The sequence below is a fragment of the Stegostoma tigrinum genome, chromosome 18, assembly GCF_030684315.1.
Source record: "Stegostoma tigrinum isolate sSteTig4 chromosome 18, sSteTig4.hap1, whole genome shotgun sequence".
NCBI classification, from domain to species: domain Eukaryota; kingdom Metazoa; phylum Chordata; class Chondrichthyes; order Orectolobiformes; family Stegostomatidae; genus Stegostoma; species Stegostoma tigrinum.
In genome coordinates this window covers 2,022,576-2,048,826 of record NC_081371.1, presented here as the reverse complement: position 1 = coordinate 2,048,826, position 26,251 = coordinate 2,022,576, and the positions used below count along the sequence as shown (strand labels likewise).

The window sequence follows — 26,251 nt, the reverse complement described above, 5'->3', positions numbered from 1 at the left end:
CCCTAGTCCTCACATACCACCCTACCAACCTCCAGATACAACGCATCATCCTCCGACACTTCCGCCATCTACAATCCGACCCCAACACCAAAGACATTTTTCCCACCCCACCCTTATCCGCCTTCCGGAGAGACCATTCTGTCCGTGACTCCCTTGTCCACTCCACGCTCCCCTCCAACCCCACCACACCCGGCACTTTCCCCTGAAACTATAGGAAGTGCTATCCCAGGCCCCAAGATGACTTTCAACATCTAGCAGATGTTCACCTGCACATCCACCAATGTGGTATACGGCATCTGCTGTACATGACGTGGCTTCCTCTCCATTGGGGAAACCAAGCGGAGGCTTGGGGACTGCTTTGCAGAACACCTCCGCTCAGTTCGCAGTAAACAACTGCACCTCCCAGTCGCGAACCATTTCAACTCCCCCTCCCATTCCTTAGACGACATGTCTATCCTGGGCCTCCTGCACTGCCAAAATGATGCCACCAGTAGGTTGCAGGAACAGCAACTCATCTTCCGCTTGGGAACCCTGCAGCCCAATGGTATCAATGTGGATTTCACCAGCTTCAGAATCTCCCCTTCCCCCACTGCATCCCAAAATCAGCCCAGCTCTTCCCCGCCTCCCTAATCTGTTCTTCCTCTCACCTATCCCATCCTCCCACCTCAAGCCACACCTCCATTTCCTACCTACTAACCTCACTCCGCCTCCTTGACCTGTTTGTCCTCCCCGGACTGACCTATTCCCTCCCTACCTCCCCACCCATACTCTCCTCACCACCTATCTTCTCCTCCATCTATCTTCAGTCCGCCTCCCCCGCTCCCTATTTATTTCAGAATCTTCTCCCTCTACCCCTTTTCTGATGAAAGGTCTGGGCCCGAAACGTCAGCTTTTGTGCTCCTAAGATGCTGCTTTGCCTGCTGTGTTCGTCTAGCCCCATAATTATTGGTGACTGGTTTTAGATCTTATTGAAATTAGATCAAAGCTAAGTAATAACTTTTAAGCTATACTTTCCAGTTTGTCAGTGGACAATAGCTTTAAACTATTACCTCATTTTGCTGTAAAAATACATTTGACTCAAACCATTTTAAAAGCATAATTTTCCTCCAGTTTGCAAGAAAACTGTATTGGCAGTTTTCTGCTTTAAAACAATATAAATCCCAATTGCAAATACATTCACCTGCTTCTGGATTAAATGCCAGATGTAATAACCTTAAAATTTGTCAGGATCAAAGTTGGAACTAAACTTCACATTGAAAATAACATTTTGTACAACAGGAACTTTAATTGCTTCACTTTTTAGTGAAAGATTGCCAAGCTGTGCTGAACATCTGCTTCATCAGGCCAGGAAGCTACTGCGCCAAGCCAGGAGGGCACTGCACCAGACTGGGGCACCACTATGTGAGACCAAGAGGTTGCCCCCCAAGCCGGCAGGTTGCTTTGCCAGGTCTGTGCTGAGTTTGAGGCCAGGAGTCTGTGGCCAGTAGAGGAAAGAAGTGAGAAGTAAAGAAAAACAAAAGAAAAAGGGAGGAAAAGAAGCAAGGAAACGGACGGAATGGACAAGCTCCACTTGAAATGTCCTACTCTGCCACCATCTTGGAAGCTGCCTCTATCATTTCCCACCCACGTGAATCCTGGTTGTCACATGGGGTAGGTGCCCTCTTAAATCAGGCTCAGGCTGGAGTTCAGAGAATGCAAGGCTGTTGGGATCATCTTCGGAACAACTTGGGGTCATTTCTTATTAAGGCCCACGAAGGGACACTAATTATTGTTTATAAATTACCACAAGCTACTTTAATTCAGCTACTTATTAAGAAATCTCGCAGGCAATCAAACACTGAATGAGTTACTTAAAATTTATTGCACGCAACAACCAAAATAAGGCCTTAAAGTAGAACACAGAACATAGAACATTACAGCACAGTACAGGCCATTCGGCTCTCGATGTTGTGCCGACCTGTCATACCGATCTCAAGCCCATCGAATCTACACTATTCCATGTACGTCCATATGCTTATCCAATGACGCCTTAAATGTACCTAAAGTTGGCGAATCTACTACCATTGCAGGCAAAGCGTTCCATTCCCTTACTACTCTCTGAGTAAAGAAACCATCTCTGACATCTGTCCTATATCTTTCACCCCTCAATTTATAGCTATGCCCCCTCATGCTCGCCATCACCATCCCAGGAAAAAGGGTCTCCCTATCCACCCTATCTAACCCTCTGATTATTTTATATGTCTCAAATAAGTCACCTCTCAACCTTCTCTCTAACGAAAACAGCATCAAGTCCCTCAGCTTTTCCTCGTAAGACCTTCCCTCCATACCAGGCAACATCCTAGTAAATCTCCTCTGCACCCTTTCCAAAGCTTCCACATCCTTCTTATAATGCGGTGACCAGAACTGTATGCAATATTCCAAGTGCAGCCGCACCAGAGTTTTGCACAGCTGCAGCATAACCTCTTGGTTCCGGAACTCGATCCCTCTATTAATAAAAGCGAAAACACTGTATGCCTTCTTAACAGCCCTGTCAACCTGGGTGGCAACTTTCAAGGATCTGTGTACATGGACACCGAGATCTCTCTGCTCATCTACACTACCAAGAATCTTACCATTAGCCCTGTACTTTGCCTTCCGGTTACTCCTACCAAAGTGCATCACCTCACACTTGTCCGCATTAAACTCCATTTGCCACCTCTCAGCCCAGCTCTGCAGCTTATCTATGTCTCTCTGCAACCTACAGCATCCTTCGTCACTATCCACAACTCCACGGATCTTAGTGTCATCTGCAAATTCACTAACCCATCCTTCTACGCCTTCATCCAGGTCATTTATAAAAATGACCAACAGCAGTGGACCCAACACCAACCCTTACGGTACACCACTAGTAACTGGTCTCGAGGATGAACATTTCCTATCAACTACCACACTCTGTCTTCTTTCAGCAAGAAAATTTCGGATCCAAACTGCTATATCTCCCACAATCCCTTCCTCTGCATTTTGTACAATAGCCTACTGTGGGGAACCTTATCGTATGCCTTGCTGAAATCCATGTACACCACATCAACCGGTTTACTCTCATCTACCTCTTTGGTCACCTTCTCAAAGAACTCAATAAGGTTTGTGAGGCACGACCTTCCCTTCACAAAACCGTGCTGACTATCCCTAATCAATTTATTGTTTTCTAGATGATTATAAATCCTATCTCTTATAACCCTTTCCAACACTTTACCAACAACTGAGGTAAGGCTCATTGGTCTATAATTACCAGGGTTGTCTCTACTCCCCTTCTTGAACAGGGGAACCACATTTGCTATCCTCCAGTCATCTGGCACTATTCCTGTAGACAATGACGAGTTAAAGATCAATGCCAAAGGCTCGGCAATCTCCTCCCTGGTTTCCCAGAGGACCCGAGGATAAATCCCATCCGGCCCAGGGGACTTAACTATCTTCACCCTCTGAAGGATTTCTAATACCTCTTCCTTGTGAACCTCAATCTCACCTAGTCTAGTAGCCTGTATCTCAGTATTCTCCTTGACAACATTGTCATTTTCTAAACTGAATACTGTCGAAAAATATTCATTTAGTGCTTCCCCTATCTCCTCTGACTCCACACACAACTTCCCACTACTATCCTTGATTGAGCCTAATCTTACTTTCGTCATTCTTTTATTCCTTAAATATCTATAGAAAACCTTAGGGTTTACCCTGATCCTATCCACCAACAACTTCTCATGTCTCCTCCTGGCTCTTCTGAGCTCTCTTTTTCGGTCTTTCCTGGCTACCCTGTAGCCCTCAAGCGCCCTAACTGAGCCTTCACATCTCATCCTAACATAAGCCTTCTTCTTCCTCTTGACCAGAGATTCCACTTCCTTTGTAAACCACAGCTCCTGTACTCTACAGCTTCCTCCCTGCCTCACAGGTACATACTTATCAAGGACACACAGGAGCTTTTCCTTGAAAAGGCTCCACATTTCTAATGTGTCCATCCCCTGCAGTTTCCTTCCCCATCCTATGCTCCCTAAATCTTGCCTAATCTCATCATAATTGCCTTTCCCCCAGCTATAACTCTTGCCCAGTGGTCTACACCTATCCCTTTCCATCACTAAAGTAAACATAACAGAATTGTGATCGCTATCACCAAAGTGCTCGCCTACTTCCAAATCTAACACCTGACCGGGCTCATTACCCAGTACCAAATCTAATGTGGCCCGCCCCTTGTTGGCCTATCTACATACTGTGTCAGGAAGCCCTCCTGCACACACTGGACAAAAACTGACCCATCTACAGTACTCGAACTATAGTGTTCCCAGTCAATATTTGGAAAGTTGAAGTCCTCCACGACAACTACCCTGTCTCTCTCAGTCCTATCAAGAATCATCTTTGCTACCCTTTCCTCTACATCTCTGGAACTATTCGGAGGCCTATAGAAAACTCCTAACAGGGTGACCGCTCCTTTCCTGTTTCTAACCTCAGCCCATACTACCTCAGTTGACGAGTCCCCAAACATCCTTTCTGCAGCTGTAATACTGTCCTTGACCAACAATGCCACAATCCCCCACCTTTTACCATCTTCTCTGTTCTTACTGAAACATCTAAATCCTGGAACCTGGAACAACCATTCCTGCCCCTGCTCTATCCATGTCTCCCAAATGGCCACAACATCGAAGTCCCACGTACTAACCCATGCTGCAAGTTCACCCACCTTGCTCCATACGCTCCTGGCGTTGAAGTAGACACACTTCAAACTAACTTCTTGCTTGCCAGTGCCATCTTGTGTCCCTGAAACTTTATTTCGGACCTCCCTACTCTCAACCTTTTCTATACTCGAACTACAATTTTGGTTCCCATCCCCTTGCTGAATTAGTTTAAACCCACACGAATAGCCTTAGCAAATTTCCCCCCCAAGATATCGGTACCCCTCAGGTTCAGGTGAAGACCATCCTGCTTGTAGAGGTCCCACCTACCCCAGAAAGAGCCCCAATTATCCAAGAATCCAAAACCCTCCCTCCTGCACCATCCCTGTAGCCATGTGTTCAACTCCTTTCTCTCCCTATTCATCACCTCACTAGCACGTGGCACGGGCAACAAACCAGAGACAACAACTCTGTTCGTCCTAGGTCTAAGCTGCCATCCTAGCTCCTTGAATTTCTGCCTTAAATACCCATCTCTCTTCCTACCTGTGTCATTGGTGCCAATGTGGACCACGACTTGGAGCTGCTCCCACTCCCCCTTAAGGTTCCCAAAAACACGATCAGAGACATCATGCGCCCTGGCACCTGGGAGGCAACACACTAATCATGAGTGTCTCTTGTCCCCACAGAACCTCCTATCTGTCCTCCTAACTATGGAGTCCCCAATGACTACTGCTCTACTCCTCTTCCCCCTTCCCTTCTGAGCAGCAGGGACAGACTCTGTGCCCCACTGATTTCCCCTGGTAAGTCGTACCCTCCAACAGTATCCAAAACGGTATACTTATTGTTGAGGGGAATGGCCACAGGGGATCCCTGCACTGCTTGCCGGTTCCCTTTCCGCCCCCTGACCGTAACCCATCTGCCTTTTTCTTGTACCTGAGGAGTGATTACCTCCCTGTAACTCCTCTCAATAACCCCCTCTGCCTCCCGAATGATCCGAAGTTCATTCAGCTCCAGCTCCCTAACGCAGTTTTTGAGGAGCTGGAGTTAGGTGCACTTCCCGCAGATGTAGTCAGCAGGGACACTAGTGGTGACCCTTACCTCCCACATTCTGCAGGAGGAACATTCAACTGCCCTGACCTCCATTCCCTTTATTCTAAATTCCCAAAGAGACTGTTAAAAAATAAAGAATAAAAAATAAACTTGTTACCTTACCAGTCAGGCGCACATAACCTTTTTTTTTGGTTAGAAGAGGAGGATGGGTGGAAGACACTACCTGAGTAGCGTTTCGGGTAACGCAACCACACAAATATATTACCTCACTCACTCACTCACCAGTCCCGTGTCCGCTCCTGCTCAGCGTACTCCCGCCTATTGACAAGGTAAGCTTTTTAACGATTCAAAAACAGTGACTCAGCGGCTTCCCGACAGGCCCCTGGTCCAAGCTCCCGCTCGCGCTGCTGCTCAACCAGAAATGGAAGGCACCGACACTCGAGGTAAGCTTTTTGTAGATTTAAAAACAGTGACTCACCGGCTTCCCGACAGGCTCCTGCTCGCGCTGCTGCTCAACCAGAAATGGCTAGTAAGTTAAGCCACACAACTCAACTCAGCTGTTACCTAATTAATGGTGGAATTTAGTTATGATTACAATCAATGCCGTCTGTCTCTGGCTGAGTCCACATTTTGATCCTTGTGCTTTTTGCAAAGTTTTGCTACTGAAGAATCTTGAAGTTGAATTTTGATAGGATTTTCTGACTTGTGAGGTTTCTGATGTGACATCACTTATGTTCTTTTAGGTCCATTCATTCACCACATCAATTACCATTTTGGAGTCATCAAATCTGCAGCTTGCCTTCTTATCAGGAGTAACTTCCCTGTTCTCTGTTACACCCAGTATTAACTGTCTATTCAAAACACAACCTACCTGCTATTAACCCCCTTATTTCAGGGCATTCCTTTGGCAGGCGATCTTAATTGCCCATTTATCACAAAACAGCGGGTAATCAAAAAGACATTATCTTGTCTCTCGCAGGAAACAGCTTATTTATGTTGCTTTTAATTTCTTTATATCAGTTTCTCCTTGACCCTTTCATCTCAGCAAACAGTTGATTTCAGAAAGAGTTATTGCTGATTCTTTCAATCCCAGAACGGTTATTAAATTTTTGAAAATTACAGTATCATACGGAAAAGCCTTCATTTATAAAGTGTCCTAGTTTAGCTCCCCTCCCCCACAACCATCCCCCACCATAAGAACCTTGTTCAAGCATTCATCGTGTAAGCCCCACGGCATCTTGATATGTTTCAATAAGCTCCCCTTTCTGTATTATAAAGTACGATGTTGAGTAACTCTGCATTTGTTCAAATGGTATTAACGTATCCCAAAAGCTACTTCAACATGCTGTACTGAGACAGGTATCAACTTTCGGTAGAATTATCATGAGACAATACATAACTATCATCCAATCTCAAATCATTAAATTTCCACATTTCTTTCCAGATTCTTTCCCATATACCATGGAGACAATTTTGTGGTTCCTTTAAAAGTCTGCAGGCACCAGCCTTTCACAATTCTGACAGCTTCTACTTGTGCCCCTGACTTGGAAGTTTTAGCAAACAGATATGATTTCTCCTGAAGTGACTGGTTGCCCTGAAGTGAACTAGAAAATAACTTCAAAAGACCAAAAGAGCTGTGCATGCTGGAAATTAGAAACAAAACCAGAAATTATTGGAAAAACTCAGCAGGTCTGATCATATCAGTGGAGAGAAAACAGTTAACGTTTTGGATCCAGGGACCCTTCTTCAGAACACAATGAGTCCATAAATGCAGCAAAGAACAAGAACATTCATACTGCACTTATGGTCATAGAATAGCCAAGACTACTGAAACAAGTGAAAAGCAAAGGGCAAAGCCATCTCAAGATAGGGAACTGGAAATAAATCTGTCAAGGCATTGATTTGCTGCAGCTAAATTACAGCACTGCTCCAAAAGGTAAAGTTTCAGGTAATAAAGTGGACAGCTGGATGAACACAGCAGGCCAAGCAGCATGTTAGGAGCAGAAAAGCTGACATTTCGGGCCTAGACCCTTCATCAGAAAGGGGGGAGGGGGAGATGGCTCTGAAATAAATAGGGAAAGAGGGGGAGGCAGTTCAAAGAAGGATAGAGGAGAAGATAGGTGGAGAGGGCTGCTGGCCTGCTGTGTTCATCGAGCTCTACACTTTGTTATCTCGGATTCTCCAGCATCTGCAGTTCCCATTATCACACCTGCCACCGCTGGGTACACCACTTCCGGGACAGCAAACACCATCACTACTGAAGTCACTGCCTCCACTTCGGAAACCAACACCACAGACATTACTGTCACGGCTCCTGCCTCTGCCGACCCTGCTCTGCCCATGCCGCTTCACCCATCATGAATGCGGACACATCTCCATCCACTGCTGTTGCAACTCCACCCACTGCTGATGCCAACAGAACTCTGCCCACAGCTGATGCCAATGGAACACTGCCCACCGCTGACGCAACCCCGCCTACAGCCGACACAACTGCGCCCACCATCACCGACATAACTCCGCCCATGGCCGACGCCGGCATCTCTCCGTCCACAGCCCCCAAGCCAGCAGCTGCATAGGAGACAACACTGAACCCTACTGAATCTTCACCAAGCCCCCAGACCATCCTCTGACTGAGGACGAATGGTCAATCCTCAGTAAGGGGCTCACGTTTGTCCCCCTCCACCCAAATATCAACAAATACCAGTCATGTTTGGACATTGGGCAGTTCTACTGCCGCCTGCACCTCCATGCTTACTTCTTTGACCATGAGCCTAACCCTCCCTCTACTGATCCCTTCACCCACCTCCAACACAAGCTCTCCTCATGGATTCGACCCCAAGGCGTCTTACCCTCCCTCGACCTCTTCATCTCCAAGTGCCATCGAGACATCAATTGCCTCAACTTCTCCACCCGTCTCACCCACTCCAACCTCTCCCCGCAGAACGTGCGGCCCTCCGCTCCCTCTGTTCCAATCCCAACCTCACCAGAAAACCCGCAGACAAGGGAGGCGCAGTTGTAGTATGGCGTACTAACCTTCACATCGCTGAGGCTAGACGCCAACTTTCCAACACCTCCTCCTACCGCCCCCTGGATCATGACCCCACCCCGAGCACCAAACTATCATCTCCCAAACCATCCACAACCTCATCACCTCAGGTGACCTCCCACCCACAGCCTCCAACCTCATTGTTCCCCAACCCCGCACTGTCCCATTCTATCTTCTTCCCAAAATACAAAAACCTGCCTGCCCTGGTCGACCCATTGTCTCCGCCTGCTCCTGCCCCACCGAACTCATCTCCACCTATCTGGACTCCATCTTCTCCCCCTAGGTCCAGAAACTCCCAACCTATGTCCATGACACCACCCACGCCCTCCACCTCCTCCAGAACTTCCAATTCCCTGGTCCCCAAAAACTCATTTTTACTATGGACGTCCAGTCCCTTTAGATGGTGTAAAGGCCCTCCACTTCTTCCTGCCCCAGAGGCCCGACCAGTCCCCCTCCACTGACACTCTCATCTGCCTAGCTGAACTCGTCCTCACCCTCAACTTCTCTTTTGATTTCTCCCACTTCCTACAGACAAAGGGGGTGGCCATGGGTACCTGCATGGGCCCAATCTATGCATGCCTCTTTGGTTATTACCACGTATAGTGATGGGAGTAGCCTTGGTGGAACTACTGATATGCCAATACCTTCAGACTTGGCTTAGCCTGACATTCCCAAACTTGGACTGCAAGATTAATTAATACAAGAAGCCCAGAAAAGGACCCACAATAGGTAATTGCCAGACAGATATGTTAAACTGGGAGATATGATCCATGCAAAAAGTTTTGGTGACGTTTCTTCATGGACTCTGGGACATATCCTTACAAAATGGGATCACTATCATAATTGGTTAAAACCGGAGAAGAGACTGCAAAAAAATATGACCACGCCAATTAGCCAGAACTCTCCGTAGCAGCAATTGTTTCAATGGAGACACCATTGTCAGCATCTTCTGCATCAGCCTTGCACAGGAAACTCCTCAGGAAACACAGTGCTCCTGGAGACCATGAGGACTCAGGCTCAGAGAACGCAACAGAGGATGTGGAAACTCAGTTGGGGGTCGCGATCGAGGATAAGCACTCTGCCTTGCCTCTTCTACAGTTACAGAAGAGACATTCACCTAGTTATTATATGCCTCCCAATCACAACTGGGGTGGGGGAGGGTGTGGCTCAGTGGTTAGCACTGCAGCCTCACAGCGCCATGGACCTGGGTTTGATTCCAGCCTCGGGCGACTGTCAGTGCGGAGTTTGCACATTTTCCTCGTGTCTGCGTGGGTTTCCTCCAGGCGCTCCGGTTTCCTCCCACAGTCCAAAGATGTGCAGGCTCAGTGGATCAGCCATGCTAAATTGCCCATAGTGTTCAGGGGTGTGTGGGTTATAGGGGGATAGGTCTGGGTGGGATGCTTCAAGGGGCGGTGTGGACTTGTTGGGCCAAAGGGCCTGTTTCCACACTGTAGGTAATCTAGTAATCTAATCTAGAAAGCAAAAGGAATGGGGCCAAGGGCAAAGTGATGCAAATAACCCCTTAACAGAAGCAAGGGGAATCACTTGGATTTGGAGGGAGGAGGGATGTGATAACACCAACAAGGCCCATGGGGAACCACTAATTAATTTCCTTGTGGAGCTCATTGATTATTGTTGGCCAGAGCTGGCTCACACATAAAGACAGTAGCTGTGAACTGAAGTTACCCGAGTGCTAGATGCTAGCTTGGGCTGTCTTGAGCTGATTCAGCTCTGAGGGGGCAGTCCTTATCTGGTGGAAGAGTAATGTCAGATGAGCTAAGGAACCAAAAGACACCACAGTTTGGGGAGATGAGGAAAAAGCCTAAAAATGAAGCCTTTCAGCGTGCCTTCAGTGAAAACTTCAGACAGCAATTTTCAAAAAGTCATGAAGCCCACACTTGAAGGTGTGGAGAAGATCCCAGAGAACCTTTCTGAAGTTGTGAACTCCACACTTAGAAGTGTGGAGAGCATCCCAAGACCTGGGAGACGTGAGCATTATCTTTCATTTTTGTTGACTGTTCTGGGAACATCAAGCTTAATGGGTTTTGCTTTTGAACTTTAGCCTTATATGACTTACAAGCTTACGATTTATCTTTTTCTAACTGTGAATAATATGTTTGCTTTAACTACACAATCAAGATAGTTGTTAGTTGATACAGACTTGACTCTTGTCCTCTTTGTGCCGAGCCAATAACTGTTGTCCAGGGAGTAACCAGGCTAGATTAATTGGCGCCCAACGTACGGCCGCTGGCAAGAAGTTGTTTAATTGCTGCGACAGATTGGACCTGCCTCGGAAAAGGAAACATCCAGCTTGGGCCCCGAGCAGGTGCCAGTGAGGATCGGCAGAGCACAGAGATAACAAGATTCTAGGGTTCAGTCAGAATAAACTAAGGATGATGAAGTTCTGAGTACTGGACACAAACTATTTGGACTGGAGGGGACTCCTCCAAATGTATGTAATGGGGAAGTGGCCACAAGATGGGGAGAATGCTGGTCAAGTCAGCGGTAAAGGGCAAGCTGCTGGGGAAGCCCTTTGAGTAATTAAAAAGTTGCAAAAGGCTGTATCAGATAGCCTGTTGAAGGATTTAGCAGGAAGTCAGCAGGAGAAGCTGAAGTTTTGAGCCAAGATAGATGACCTGATACTGAGAAAACTGAAACATATTTCAGGGACATCAAACAGTGAGAGCTATGATAGAAGAAATTTGAAACACAGGAAAATAAGTATGAGGACACATTTAAAATGATCACGTGGAGAAAGGGGCTTTGAAATAATAGTATGGTGATTTGAAGATGGCTATGAATGTGCTGTAGAGAGCAGCACTGGAAAAGTAGAGTAACACTGGACATCATACAAGTGTACAAAGCAGAAAAAACGGCTTCAAAGCCAGCTTGTTGCTCAGAGAGCAACAATGTGTACTTGTGAACCGGAAATAGGGAGGGGATATGATGGAGATGTGCATTGGGGAGATACAGCATGTGGATCTGCTAGGTAGAGTGAGGAACCGAAACAGGAAGGGGACTGGGGACTATGGTGTGTGCTTGTATCAGTGTGGAACATGTATGGTTAATGTAATGACTATTTAAGAAACTATCAGAGCATTCATCAGGCTTTACCTTCTGCTTATGCCTCCCACCCTTTCTTTGAGGTATCTGCATGCCCCCTATTATTCCTCCCAGAGACCATACTCTTCCATATCTATAGCATTTTGACATAACAGCCAACCACACATTTTATTTTGATTTTTTTTAGTCTCCCTTTCACTATTTTCATTGTTTTAAAGTCAGTTTCTCTATGGATTACATGTCAGTGTCTTATCATTGAAACCATGTTTTTGTCCTCTTCTTCCAGGCTACATTAATGATTTCATGAAGTAGGTGAATAAGCCTGAGGCCAGTTCTTCAGTGCAATTTTAAAACCATGCATTTCCTCATGTTTATCACTTCAGAGGTAATAATCACTTTTGCACACTTACATCAGTATCCCAAGATACTGCCTTCTTCACCCTCAAATGATCTTATCAAAAGATCTATATGGTTTTACTTATCTCTCCACATGTGGTCCTGATGCCTTGGATACTGGGTCAAACATAGATTTCAGTTCTGCTTAAAAGAAAGACAAAAACACAAACATCACCAAGAGAAAGCTATTAGTTTATACGCTCATCTAAACTTACTTTTCACTGAAATGCATAACCTGAATTCCTGCTATAACTCATTATTTAAATTAATTCTGTTTTTGTCTTCTCTTACCTCTCTCCATTCTAAATCAGTTCCTCTTATGCAATTTTGAAATTTGACTATTACCATCCTATCTAATTTCAGAGCCGTGAAGAGATTTGTAGTCCAAGGAATATATTCTTATAACATCCTAAAACAGATGTCAAATATTTCTATTTGATTCAGGCAAAAACATACTTTGTTCTTTCTTTGTCTGAGATAAACCCTTTATTTTGAAAAAAGTTACTTGATAAATCATTTTAGATATTTGTTGTATCTTTAAAGTAAATTTGTCCAAATTCATTATCCTGTTTACTCACTCAATGTCACGCACAATTTTTTCCATAAAAACCACTGAGATAGTGTGCATGCATTTTATCAATTTTCAGAATCCTTTTAACTGTTAGGTAACTATTCCCTTTAAATGTTTTAGAATGCTTCATCATGTGACTCTTAATCTAATTTTCCTGATACTCAACGCAATTAATGTTTTCACGGTACTTCTCCAGTGCTGAGGTGTGTTGTTAATGAATGGCTTGACGGGTTAAGGATGCCCCATCCATGACTTGTGTTGGATGTTTAAAGTCTGTAGACAGGTTCAGAAGTTTGTAGCCATTGGCAAAAGTCTTCAGTATCTTCAATTATCTGAAAAACAAAACAGTATCCATCCATTTCACTTCAGGCCAATTATATTAATTAGTGGTAGTCTACTGCTGTTTTGAAGTAGCAAAAATTCCTGGATGTAATTATGTCAACAAGCTCTCTTACTCCTGTATAAAAATGAGAGCCGTGTATTATACTTCATTTCTGAACAAAGGAAAAGCCTACCTCTTTTGTTAGATTCCACTCTCTTTTATAACTCCTTCAGACCAGTTTTCTCAGATATTAGAACATATTATCAGAATATTGTGTTCAAGGAGAATTGTGTTTCCAAAATTCCAGTTTCCTATCACTTCGATACTTTCACACCAATGAACGTTTAAGATGATCAAATCTTATCGCCTGGACTTAAAGATTCAGCCAAGTGTTAAAATAATATTTGTAAGTTCATTCTGGCCAGGAAATTAAATTCCAAACATGATTATTTAAACACAAAGATTCTTAAATAACTATTTATCTAGGATTTTTTCCTTAAACATAATACAGATAGTACTTTACTTTGAGGAAGGAGGAGATAAGATTACGTCTTTTGATGTAAGTTTTTTGTTCTTCAATTAACTTTAAACAATTATAAGCAATTCCAAGAAGTAATTATTTTTAACTATGCTTTAAGAAACAAATTCTAAATCAACATTTCATAACAGGCTTTCCCTCTATATAACCACTGTTTGTTCCTCAAAGGGACATCAAAGTAACGACACATTTTCCACACTGATACAGGCACACATTACACTTTCCAATCATCATACATTCCCAAAATGCGGCCCGATGTCAAGTTCCAGGGAACAAAAACCACAAATATCACACAAGACATACTTAACAATCAATGAACGAAGCTGAATAAGAATCAGACCACGAAGAGTTAATTCTTATTTCAGGGACCACAGCCCAAAATTATATCCTATCTTTCTCTTTCTGTTTCTCACTTACGAATTCTTTCCAACTTCCTTCTTATCTGAGTTTATAACAATGAGGTTGTTGACTTGCTTGGCGAGCGAGTCAACAACCTCATCCACAACCCAAGTTACAGATCTTTGCTAAAATTTTTATTAGTTTATGTTTATTGTTTGCCATAAAAAGAATGAGACATACAATAGTTTCACATTCCAGAACCAGCATTTATATCACACGCAGTTACAATACGCAAGCTTACCTCCATAAATCTCGGCCATGATATGTATTCACTGACTAAAGAATTTCGCTTCTAATTCTACATGAGCTCAAAGTGCTCATCAACAACATCTTTTAAGGCCAAATATTCTTTGTTTCTCATTTCTTCTTACCACCTGTTTGCAAACAAGAATGATTTCGTGTGGTTCCAATTTGCTTTAACCATTTAGTCAATTCTTTCAACAGCACATGCCTCTCTGCTGGGGTAAAGTGTTCTATGTTAACTTTCTTCCACTCCTGTTGAAGTCCCCTGTCGATCTCTTCAAGTTTTTAACTTCAGCCTACAACTTCAAAGGGTGGTAGGTCATTTCAGTCACTACTGTCCCTAATTCTGCTTTAAGTGGAATGAACGGATACTGTTTGTTTTTCAGAGAATTGAAGATACTGAAGTCTTGCACTGAGGGCTACAAACTTCTGAATAAAAGCTGAAAGAACTGTAGATGCAGATTCAGAAACAAAAACTGAAGTTGCTGGAAATGCTCAGCAGGTCTGGCAGCATCTGTGAAGAAAAATATCAGAGATAACATTTCGGGTCTGATGACCATTTTGAGGTAGGGTCACTGGACCCGAAACATTAACTCTGATTTTTATCTTCACAGATGCTGCCAGACCTTCTGGGCATTTCCAGCAACTTCTGTTTTTGTTATGACCTTTCGAAACTGTCTTTTGAGCCTGCAGTCTTTCAACTTTGCAACGGATGAGGCACCCTCAACCTATCAAGCCTTTCTTTAACAACACATCTTAGCATTGGAGAACTGCTGTGAAAACATTAAATGCATTAATCAGGAATTTTAAAACCACTAAGCCTGGTTACATTTAAACATAGTATCAGATAGTATCCTCTCTGATGAAGGGTCTAGGCCCGAAACGTCAGCTTTTGTGCTCCTGAGATGCTGCTTGGCCTGCTGTGTTCATCCAGCCTCACATTTTATTACATTTAAACATATCATGGTTAAAAAAATTATCTTAAAACCCATATGGCCTGGCAATCTAAAGCATTTAAAGGGAATAATTACCTGAAAATTTAAAAGGATTCTGGAAAATGATAATGCGCATGCACACAATCTTTGAGGGAGTGAACAAAATATTGTATTTGGTCAAATTTGCATACAGGTATATCAAATATTTGTAATGAGTTATCAAGTAACTTTAAAAAAATGATCATCTGAGAGAAAGAATGAAAACAATGTTTTTGCCCGAATCAAGTAGAAATGTTCAACTTTTGTTTTAAAATATAAAGGATTATGTTCCATTGGAATACAAATCTCTCCAGAGCTCTGGAATTAGATAGGATGGTAATAGCTAAATTACAAAATTAGATGAGATGAAGTGATTAAGGTTGGACAGTGGTGCAGAAGACAAAAACATTTAGAATAATGGGTTGAAATGGCAATTGAGGTTAAAATATATTTTAGTGAAGGGGAAGTTTACGTGATAGTACTAAATTGATAGCTTTCTCTTGGTTGAACTCTGGACATATTCAAAGATAGATACTGTTTGCTGGAATCCTGGCCAGATTCCCTCACTACTTCAGTAATAGTTCCAAGTTAGGTTATAAGGCTTAAAATAGTATCAGAGATAATGGGAACTGCAGATGCTGGAGATTCCAAGATAATAAAATGTGAGGCTGGATGAACACAGCAGGCCAAGCAGCATCTCAGGAGCACAAAAGCTGACGTTTCGGGCCTAGACCCTTCATCAGAGAGGGGGATGGGGGGAGGGAACTGGAATAAATAGGGAGAGAGGGGGAGGCGGACCGAAGATGGAGAGCAAAGAAGATAGGTGGAGAGGGTGTAGGTGGGGAAGTAGGGAGGGGATAGGTCAGTCCAGGGAAGACGGACAGGTCAAGGAGGTGGGATGAGGTTAGTAGGTAGCTGGGGGTGCGGCTGGGGGTGGGAGGAAGGGATGGGTGAGAGGAAGAACCGGTTAGGGAGGCAGAGACAGGTTGGACTGGTTTTGGGATGCAGTGGGTGGGGGGGAAGAGCTGGGCTGGTTGTGTGGTGCAGTGGGGGGAGGGGATGAACTGGGCTGATTTAGGGATGCAGTGGGGGAAGGGGAGATTTTGAAACTGGTGAAGTCCACATTGATACCATATGGCTGCAGGGTTCCCAGGCGGAATATGAGTTGCTGTTCCTGCAACCTTCGGGTGGCATCATTGTGGCAGTGCAGGAGGCCCATGATGGACATGTCATCAAGAGAATGGGAGGGGGAGTGGAAATGGTTTGCGACTGGGAGGTGCAGCTCCCAGTCGCAAACCATTTCCACTCCCCCTCCCATTCTCTTGATGACATGTCCATCATGGGCCTCCTGCACTGCCACAATGATGCCACCCGAAGGTTGCAGGAACAGCAACTCATATTCCGCCTGGGAACCCTGCAGCCATATGGTATCAATGTGGACTTCACCAGTTTCAAAATCTCCCCTTCCCCCACTGCATCCCTAAACCAGCCCAGTTCATCCCCTCCCCCCACTGCACCACACAACCAGCCCAGCTCTTCCCCCCCACCCACTGCATCCCAAAACCAGTCCAACCTGTCTCTGCCTCCCTAACCGGTTCTTCCTCTCACCCATCCCTTCCTCCCACCCCCAGCCGCACCCCCAGCTACCTACTAACCTCATCCCACCTCCTTGACCTGTCCGTCTTCCCTGGACTGACCTATCCCCTCCCTACCTCCCCACCTACACCCTCTCCACCTATCTTCTTTGCTCTCCATCTTCGGTCCGCCTCCCCCTCTCTCCCTATTTATTCCAGTTCCCTCCCCCCATCCCCCTCTCTGATGAAGGGTCTAGGCCCGAAACGTCAGCTTTTGTGCTCCTGAGATGCTGCTTGGCCTGCTGTGTTCATCCAGCCTCACATTTTATTATCTTATAAGGCTTAACTTGCTTTCTTGAGGAATGTCATTTTGATTGCTACATGCAATAAAATTTAAGTCATTGTTTCGGTACTTGATAATCTGTGAGATTTCTTAATAAGTAGCCAAACTGAAGGTGCCTTGTGGTAATTTATTGACAACAAAAGTCATTGATGGACAGCTGATGATGGTTAGGCCAAGGATACTACCCCAAGGAACCAACAGATGTCCTGGAGCTGAAATGATTGGCTTTAAACAACTGCAAACTACTTTTGTGCTAGGTAAGATTCTGACCAGTGGAAAGCTTTCCCCGATTTCCATTGACTCCAGTTTTACTGGGGATATTTGATGCTGTGTGTGGTACATGTGTGCACGTGTTGAAGTGTTTATGAGATCCTGGGTGTATAGGAGTGTGTGAGAGAGACTGTTGATGTGTGTATGGGATATGGAGAATATATGTATTCGACTGTAATGCTTGCATTGATTGGAATGTGGGTCTTGTGCGTGTCTGTGTTGGAATGTAAGCATTGGTATATGTGCGCTGGCATGTATGTGTGTTTTAACTGTTTCTTTCAGATCTCCTTGGCCATCATAACATCAAATCCAGACTGCTTATTACCCTCCATGAACAATAACTTTTGGCTTCTATTTTAATCTTACCTTTGCACATATGTCAGGACTCCCTTGTCCTGCTGACTTGGAGTATCCAGAATTATAGCTTAGGTTTGCTTTGTCTATCCCAATTCAAGAAACCATATTACTTTGAAACTTCAAAATCATGATCAAGTATCTCCTCATCGATCATTGGTCTGGATGAAGAATCTGACATATTGAAACAAAAACAGAAATAGTTGAAGAAATTCAGCAGATCTGGCAGCACCTGTGGACAGAAAGCAGAGTTAACATTTCGAGTTTAGTGACCCTTATTCAGAATGGAATTATTGGCCTTCCTAGCTACAACTCGATGCTTTGAACGATACTGTTCTGTTCAATAGGGCTATATGCAGCAGTGGTTTGAATGGGGCAATGCACAGCTCCAACATAACTTCTGAAAGTCAGAATTCAAATTATTTAATAATCACACCATCCTATTTGTTTTATGGTTATTTCAGACTTAGTCATGGTAAACAACAATTTTTGAACCCCATGAAACATTTTGATCAATGGACTGAGAAGGCACAAATGCTGATGGGTCAAAATGTCAATGTTATGTCAGATTAAACAATCTACTGGTTTGTTCTTGGAAACACGATGCTTTGTGTAGCTTGGGATTGTCCATGTCTAGAAACTGACCATGAGTACCTGCCATATACTCTTGGAGTTTGCTCTTTGATTCATAGATGCATAGAGTTATACAGCATGGAACAGATTCTTTGATCCAAACAGTCCACGTGACCATAATCCCAAATTAAATGACTCCCACCTGCCAGTGCTTGGCCCATATCCCTCCAACCATTTCTTATTCATGTACTTATCTAGATGTCTTTTAAACATAGTAACTGTACTCCTCCCCATAACTTTCTCTGGAGGTTCATTCCACACATGAACCACTCCGTGCGTAAAAAAAATTGCCCCTCATATCCTTTCTAAATCTTTCTCCTTTCACCTTAAAAAATGTCCTTTCGTCTTGAAATCCCCCACTCTATGGAAAACAAACATGCCATTCCCTTCATCTATCCCTCTCATGATTTTATAAACTTCGATAAGGTCACCCCTCAAACACCTAAGCTGTAGTGAAGAAAGTCCCAGCCTATCCAGCCTCTCGTTACGATTCAAACTCTTCATTCCTGGCAACATCCTGGTAAATCTCTTCTGAATCCTCTCCAGCTTAATAATATCCTTCCTATAAAAGGGAGAACAGAACTGGACGCACGACTCCATAAAAGGCCTCACCTATGTCTTGCACAACCTCAGCATGACGGCCCAACTCCTATACTCAAAGGTCTGAGCAATGAATGCAAGCATGTTAAACGCCTCCTTAATCACCGTATCCATATGTGGCACAAATCTCGTAGAATTACGTACCTGAACCCCTAGGTGCCTCTGTTCTACAACACTACACAAGGCCCTACTTTTAATTGTTTAATTTCTGCCCTTGTTTGTTTTACCAAAATGCAATACCTAATATTTATCCAAATTAAAATCTATCTGCCACTCTTCAGCCCATTGGACCAATTGATCAAGATGTTTTCCACAGTCACAGATGATCTTCTTCCCTGTCCATATATAACCAATTTTGGTGTAATCTGCAAAATTATTAACCACACCTTCTATATTGTCATCTAAATCATTTACATAGATGACAAACAAAAGTGGACCCAGCACTGATCCCTGTGGAACACTGCTGGTCACAGTCCTCCAGGCCGAGAAACAACCCTCCACAAACATTCTCCATTTCTTGCCGTTAAGCCAATTATATATCCAATTGGTAAGGGCACCTTCAATCCCCAGTGATCTAGCTTTACCAGTTAGTCTACCATGTGGAACCTTGTCATTGGCTTTACTAAAGTCCAAATAAAAATGTCAACCGCTCTGCCCTCATCAATCTTCTTGGTTACTTCCTCAAAAAACTCAATCAAGTTTTCCTCACACAAAATCATACTGACTATACCTAATCATTCCTTGCCTCTCCAAATGCATTCAAATGCTATCTTTCAGAATCACTTTCAGTAACTTACTCACCACCAAAGTCAGACTCACAGGCCTCTCCTTACATCACTTCTTAAACAAAGGTGCAACATTGGTCATTCTCTAGTCACCCAGCACCTCACCCATAGTTATAGATGACACAAATATTTCCGCAAGAGGTCCCACAATTTCCTACCTATCTTCTCACAACATCCTGTGATACACTAGATCAGATCCTACAGACTTATCCACATTTACATTTTTTAAGACCTCCACCACTTTCTCTTCCATAACTGTTTTCAAAACATCAATATTTATTTCATGGAGTTTTGTAGCCTTCATTTCTTTCTTCCCAGTAAAAACTGTTGCAAAATATTCATTTAATAGATCTGCCACCTCCTGAGTTTCAACATAAAGATGACCTCTTTGATCTTTAAGGGGCCCTACTCTTTCTCTCTTCTTCTGCTGAGGATAACAGCTTATTAAATTAACACAGTTCATTTCACAAAATAAAGGCATCCCAAAAGATGAATAGTCACAATCGCTGTGTAGCAAATTTTGGAGGTCTTTGAAACAACAAGCTCCAACAATATGCATGAGGGCAGTATGTGGCATAGTAGTTAGATTTGCTGTCTCACAGTGAGTCTGAAACTTGGATACAGGCGCAAGATGGCTTCTTGATGCAAGTTAGCACAACAAAATGGCTTCTAGGCTGCAAACTGTTTATTAATTCTGCTAGAGCTATATAAATAACTAACCCTCGGACTGTTGCAAAGAAAGATTAGCAGACAATGTGCCTTTTAGAATACGGCAGTGACTTGATAAGATAGAGAAGTACTAACCGCTTTAACTCACCTTCAAGTGCAGGTGCAGCAGCTCTCTGTAGCAGGATAAAAGTGACCTAAGCGCTGTGACATAAGTTGTTTACCAGTTAACATCATTGGACCTAGTAACTGCCAATGAAGCAATATTACATAGTGATTGGTAATTGTTTGAATATACTGGACGATCACACCTTGTAGTCTGCTTTAAGTATAAAAATGTCTTTGTATTAACCTGTGGTGGGCAGCTCCTCCAAATAATACAGAAGTGCTCAACTTCTGTGTTTCCAGATGCTCTGTACCCGGCCATATTAAGAAATAAAGCGTTAAGCTTTAAACAGCCAGACCAATTGCGAGTGTTCATTGGCCAATTGCAGAACCCAGAGGGCCCACCGGGGGTCGAGATTTTCAACAGCACCAAGCACCTGGAATTGTTGGGCGACCTTCTGTATGGAGTTTGCATGTTGTCCCCATTTTTGTGTGGACTTCCAACAGATGCTCCAGTTTCCTTCTACAGTCCAATGATGTGCAGGTTACGTGGATTGGACATGCTAAAACTTGCCCTGTTGTGTTCAGGGATGTGCAATGTGATGGACTAGCCATAGTTAAAAACTCCATGCAGGTTTATAGGAAGGAGATGTGGAGATGTACCAAATGGACTCTTTCGGCACTGTAGGGATTCTGGGACAATTAAATTCTGAGAAAGTTCATCAATAGGAACGGCAGCACTGTTTATTTCCTGACTAACATTGCCTGGCTTACTGAATGTTTCAAACCAGGTGCACGAATAGCCAACCACACATCAGAAAGAGGAAACACTGACACTCAACAGTATGAAGACAATTTCCCCCACCACAGTCCTGGGTGAAGACACAGAAATCCCTAATCTCGAGTGTAGAGCCCCCATAGCTCACAGTGAAGGCACCCTCTCCCACAGTTCAGACTGAAGACCCCCATAGCTAAGAGTGAGTACACCCCACAGCTCAGGGTGAAGACTACCTCTCCCACAGGTCAGAGTGAACCCCCCCCCCCCAATAGCTGAGAGTGAAGACACCCTCTCTTACAGCTCAGAGTGAAGAACACCCAAAGTTTACAGTGAAGACACCCTCTCCCACAGTTCGGAGTGAAGAACACCACAGCTCACAGTGAAGACCCTCTCTCCCATAGCTCAGAGTGAAGACCCAGTCTCTCTCAGCTCAGATTGAAGACCCCCCCCATAAGTCAGAGTGAAGACACCCCTTTCCCACAGCTCAGGGTGAAGAACACCTATAGCTCACAGTGAAGACCCTTTCTCCCACAACTCAGAGTGAAGACCCCCCCATAGCTGAGAGTGAAGACACCCTCTCCTACAGCTCAGAGTGATGACCCTATCTCCCACAGCTCACAGTAAAGAACCCCCCTTGGCTCAGAGTTAAAAGCCCCCTCTCCCACTGCTCAGATTGAAGACCACCCTCTCCCACTGCTCAGTGAAGAACACCCATAGCTCAGAGTCAAAACCCCACATAGCTGAGAGTCAAGACCACCCTATCGCACAGTTGAGATTAAAACTGGATCCTCAATTGGATCTCAGGACGCAGTGTCCTTGGAGAGCTTCCTGTTTCGGAAATCCCTCTAACGTTCCTGGGTGGATTGGACTGTGCTCAATCCTGTTAGACTTGTGCTCAAAGTTGCTATATACAACACAGAAAGAAGGCAGGATTGTGTGGGCAGCCATAGTGAAGAACCCCTCCCACAGCTGAGAGTGAATACACGCCCTTCACAGCTCAGAGGGAAGACCCTCTCTCCCACAGCTCAGAGGGTAGACCTCCCGCTTCCACACCTCAGAATGAAGATTCTCCATAGTTCAGAGTAAAGACCCGACTTCTCCCACAGCTCAGAGTGAATACCCCCTTTCCTTCAGCTCAGAGTGAAGAACAGCACCCCCCCCCCCCCCCCAACGGCTCAGAGGGAAGACCCCTTCTCCCACAGCTCAGGATACGTTCCGAAGGCCCCCTCTAACCCTGAGCCTAGCCCCAACCATTCTAGGTGAAGACCCTCGATAGGTGGAAAGGACATGGCTCAGCGCAGGGTTGTGATTGACAACGGATCTTGACCAATCAGACGCGGCGCCTGGCCTCATTCCCCGCCAAGTGCCGCGAGCGTTTGAGCAGAGTGTAAACAGCAACGGTCGGTGCGCGTGCAGCGTGTTCTGGAGAGTTCCAGTCAGTTTTTGTCCTCCACTCCTTGAAGGGCAATGTCGCTCCGCCTGAATAGCGAAGTCTGTATCCCTATGATTGGCCTGGGCACTTGGCAGGTGAGAGAAGGAATGCAAGGGTCAATATCAAGCTTGTGTGAGTGAGTGAGTGGGTGCGTAACATTGTGAAATATAAATCTTACCGCGTGTACTTGTTATTATTCTCTTAAATATAGAATTGTGTATGATGTGATTTTGTTTGAAGCTTCCTACCGAAATGGATTCATGTTCTTCAAAACTTGGAGATGATTAAATTAGCTCTTTTTTATTATATGTCCTCAAATGAGGCCTAATTTCCCTCGAACGTCGGAGGCTGAGGGGTGACCTATAGACGTTTTATAAGGTCGTGAGGAGTGTGGATAGGGTGATAGCCAGTAACAATATCACTGCTGAAGGCAGATGACAAAATCCTGTCAAAGGTCATTGCCAGGTCTACTCTGGGATTGGTGATTCACCCTGACCCAAACCTGTGCTGTACTGGACAGAACAACATCAGAGAGCCTTGCACTCCTCAGGGAGATGATTGCCTATGTACAGAATGGAGAGGTGGATGCCTGCCTCATCAGCCTGGACCAAGAGAAGGCCTTTGACAGGATATTGCACACGTACATGTTGGATGTGCTGTCCAAAATGGGCATTTGTGGATAGAGCCAGCAATTGGTTTTGACTGGTCTGCACCAACATTTTTGACAGAGTCTCAATCAACAGGTGAGAATCAGAAAGTGTCCCAATCAGATCTGGAGTCAGGTAGGGCTGCCCACACACTCTTGCCTTCTTTCTGTGTTGTATATAGCAACTTTGAGCACAAGTCTATCAGGATTGAGCATAGTCCAATCCACCCAGGAAGGTTAGTGGGATTTCTGAAACAGGAAGTTCTCCTAGGACACTGCATCCTGAGATCCAATTGAGGATCCGGTTCTAATCTCAACTATGCCTGAAGCATTTCTCCTCCCTACCAGGACAATGATGGCCTTCACTTTTCTACCTTGCCAGTATCCAAAGGATCATCATCTGCTATTTCTACCACCTCCAACAGGATGCCACCACCATACCACACCTTCCCTGCCCTGACAGCATTCCACAGAGACTCATCTGTCTGCGACATGTGGTTCACTCCCTCTTCAGTCTTTAAACTCCTGCCCTTGCCTCGGTCTCTTACAAACGTGCCACGGTTGAGTATGTGTTTGTAATTGAAGATGCACTTTATCTCGCCACTATTCAATGCACTTTCCAGTGTACCTTTTAAATGTCTTTCATCTAATCTCCTGTGTTTGCTGCTCACAGTAGAATCTCCTTTTAGATTTGTGAGACCACATGTGGAGTAGGTGACTGCTTTGCAGAGCACCTTTGCTCTTTTCATAAATAATGACCCTGACTTTTTGGTTGCTTGCCATTTTGCTTCCATGCTAACATTTCCATCCTAGACCTGCAGCAGTGTTCCAGTCAAACACAATGCAAGCTGGAACAACAGCAACTAATTTTCTTTTTGGGCATTCTACAACTTCTGGACTTGAGTTGAATTTAGAGATGATGGGAACTGCAGATGCTGGAGAATCCAAGACAACAAAGTGTGAAGCTGGATGAACACAGCAGGCCAAGCAGCATCATAGGAGCACAAAAGCTGACATTTTGGGCCTAGACCCTTCATCGGAGAGGATCCTGACATAAATAGGGAGAGGGGGGAGGAGGACTGAAGATGGATAGTGGAGAAGATAGGTGGAGAGGAGAGTATAGATGGGCACGTAGGGAGGGGATAGGTCAATCCGGGGAGGACAGCCAGGTCAAGATGAGGTTAGTAGGTAGGAAATGGAGGTGTGGCTTGAGGTGGGAGGAGGGGATAGGTGAGAGGAAGAACAGGTTAGGGAGGCGGAGACGAGCTGGGCTGGTTTTGGGATGCAGTGGGGGGAGGGGAGATTTTTGAAGCTTGTGAAGTCCGCATTGATACCATTGGGCTGCAGGGTTCCCAAACGGAATATGAGTTGCTGTTCCTGCAACCTTCGGATGGCGGCATTGTGGCACTGCAGGAGGCCCAGGATGGACATGTCGTCTAAGGAATGGGAGGGGGAGTTAAAATGGATCGTGACTGGGAGGTGCAGTTGTTTATTGCGAACAGAGTGGAGGTGTTCTGCAAAGCGGTCCCCAAGCCTCTGCTTGGTTTCCTCAATGTAGAGAAAGCCAAAATGGGTACAGTGGATGCAGTATACTACAGGTGAACATCTGCTTGATATGGAAAGTCATCTTGGGGCTTGGGATGGGGGTGATGGAGGAGGTGTGGGGCAGGTTTAGCACTTCCTGTGGTTGCAGGGGAAGGTGCTGGGTGTGGTGGGGTTGGAGGGGAGTGTGGAGCGGACAAGAGAGTTGCTGAGAGAGTGGTCTCTTCGGAAGACAGACAAGGGTGGGGATGGAAAAATGCCTCGGATGGTGGGGTCGGATTGTAGATGGCGGAAGTGTCAGAGGATGATGCGTTGTGTCCAGAGGTTGGTGGGGTGCTATATGAGGACTAGGGGAATTCTCTTTGGGCGGGTGTTGCAGGTGCGGGGTGTGAGGGATGTGTTGCAGGAAATGTGGGAGACATGGTCGAGGGTGTTCTCGACCACTGTGAGAGGGAAGTTGCGGTCTTTGAAGAATGCAGACATCTGGGATGTGCAGGAGTGGAATGCCTCATCCTGGGATCAGATGCGGCAGAGGCGAAAGAATTGGGAATAGGGGATGGAATTTTTGCAGGAGGGTGGGTGGGAGGAAGTGTATTCCAGGTAGCTGTGGGAATCGGTGGGCTTGAAATGGACACCAGTTTCTCGGTGATTGCCTGAGATGGAGACAGAGAGGTCCAGGAAGATGAGGGATGTGTTGGAGATGGCCCAGGTGAACTGAGGTTGGGGTGGAAGGTGTTGAAGTGGATGAACTGTTCGAGCTCCTCTTGGGAGCAAGAGGCAGTGCCGATACAGTCATCAATGTGACGGAGGAAGAGGTGGGGTTTAGGGCCAGTGTAGGTGCAGAAGAGGGACTGTTCCATCCCCACCCTTGTCTGCCTTCCGGAGAGACCACTGTCTCTGGGACTCCCTTGTCCGCTCCACACTCCCCTCCAACCCAACCACACCTGGCACGTTCCCCCTGCAACTGCAGGAAGTGCTGCACTGTTCCCCCACACCTCCTCCCTCACCCCCATCCCAGGCCCCAAGATGACTTTCCATATCAAGAAGATGTTCACCTGCACATCTGCCAATGTGGTATACTGCATCCACTGTACCTGTTGTGGCTCCCTCTACGTTGGGGAAACCATTGGGGACCACTTTGCAGAACACCGCCACTCAGTTTGCAATAAACAACTGCACCTCCCAGTCTCGAACCATTTTAACTCCCCCTCCCATTCCTCAGACGACATGTCCATCCTGGGCCTCCTGTAGTGCCACAATGATGCCACCGGAAGGTTTCATAAA

At 45.2% G+C, this 26,251-nt stretch overlaps 1 protein-coding gene and 1 long non-coding RNA gene across 3 annotated transcripts in view; one reads left to right on the top strand and one right to left on the bottom strand.

Annotated features, from left to right (window-relative positions):
- Positions 1–12,188: 12,188 nt before the first annotated feature.
- On the bottom strand, positions 12,189–17,934 carry LOC125460760 (uncharacterized). The gene is made up of 3 exons (XR_007249333.2): positions 17,793–17,934; positions 12,930–13,095; positions 12,189–12,333 (listed from the first exon to the last, which is right to left on the bottom strand). It is a non-coding gene; the product is annotated as an uncharacterized LOC125460760 (long non-coding RNA).
- A 4,757-nt stretch (positions 17,935–22,691) lies between these two features.
- LOC125461118 (aldo-keto reductase family 1 member B1-like) overlaps positions 22,692–26,251 on the top strand; it is a 40,661-nt gene continuing 37,101 nt past the window's right edge. Inside the window, exon 1 of one of the 2 annotated variants that reach the window (XM_048549526.2) lies at positions 22,692–22,874. In XM_048549526.2, coding sequence (XP_048405483.1) covers positions 22,815–22,874 — 60 coding nt within the window. In that variant the 5' untranslated portion in view covers positions 22,692–22,814. The remainder of the gene's footprint in view (positions 22,875–26,251) is intronic. The other variant, XM_048549525.2, reaches the window with a different exon arrangement.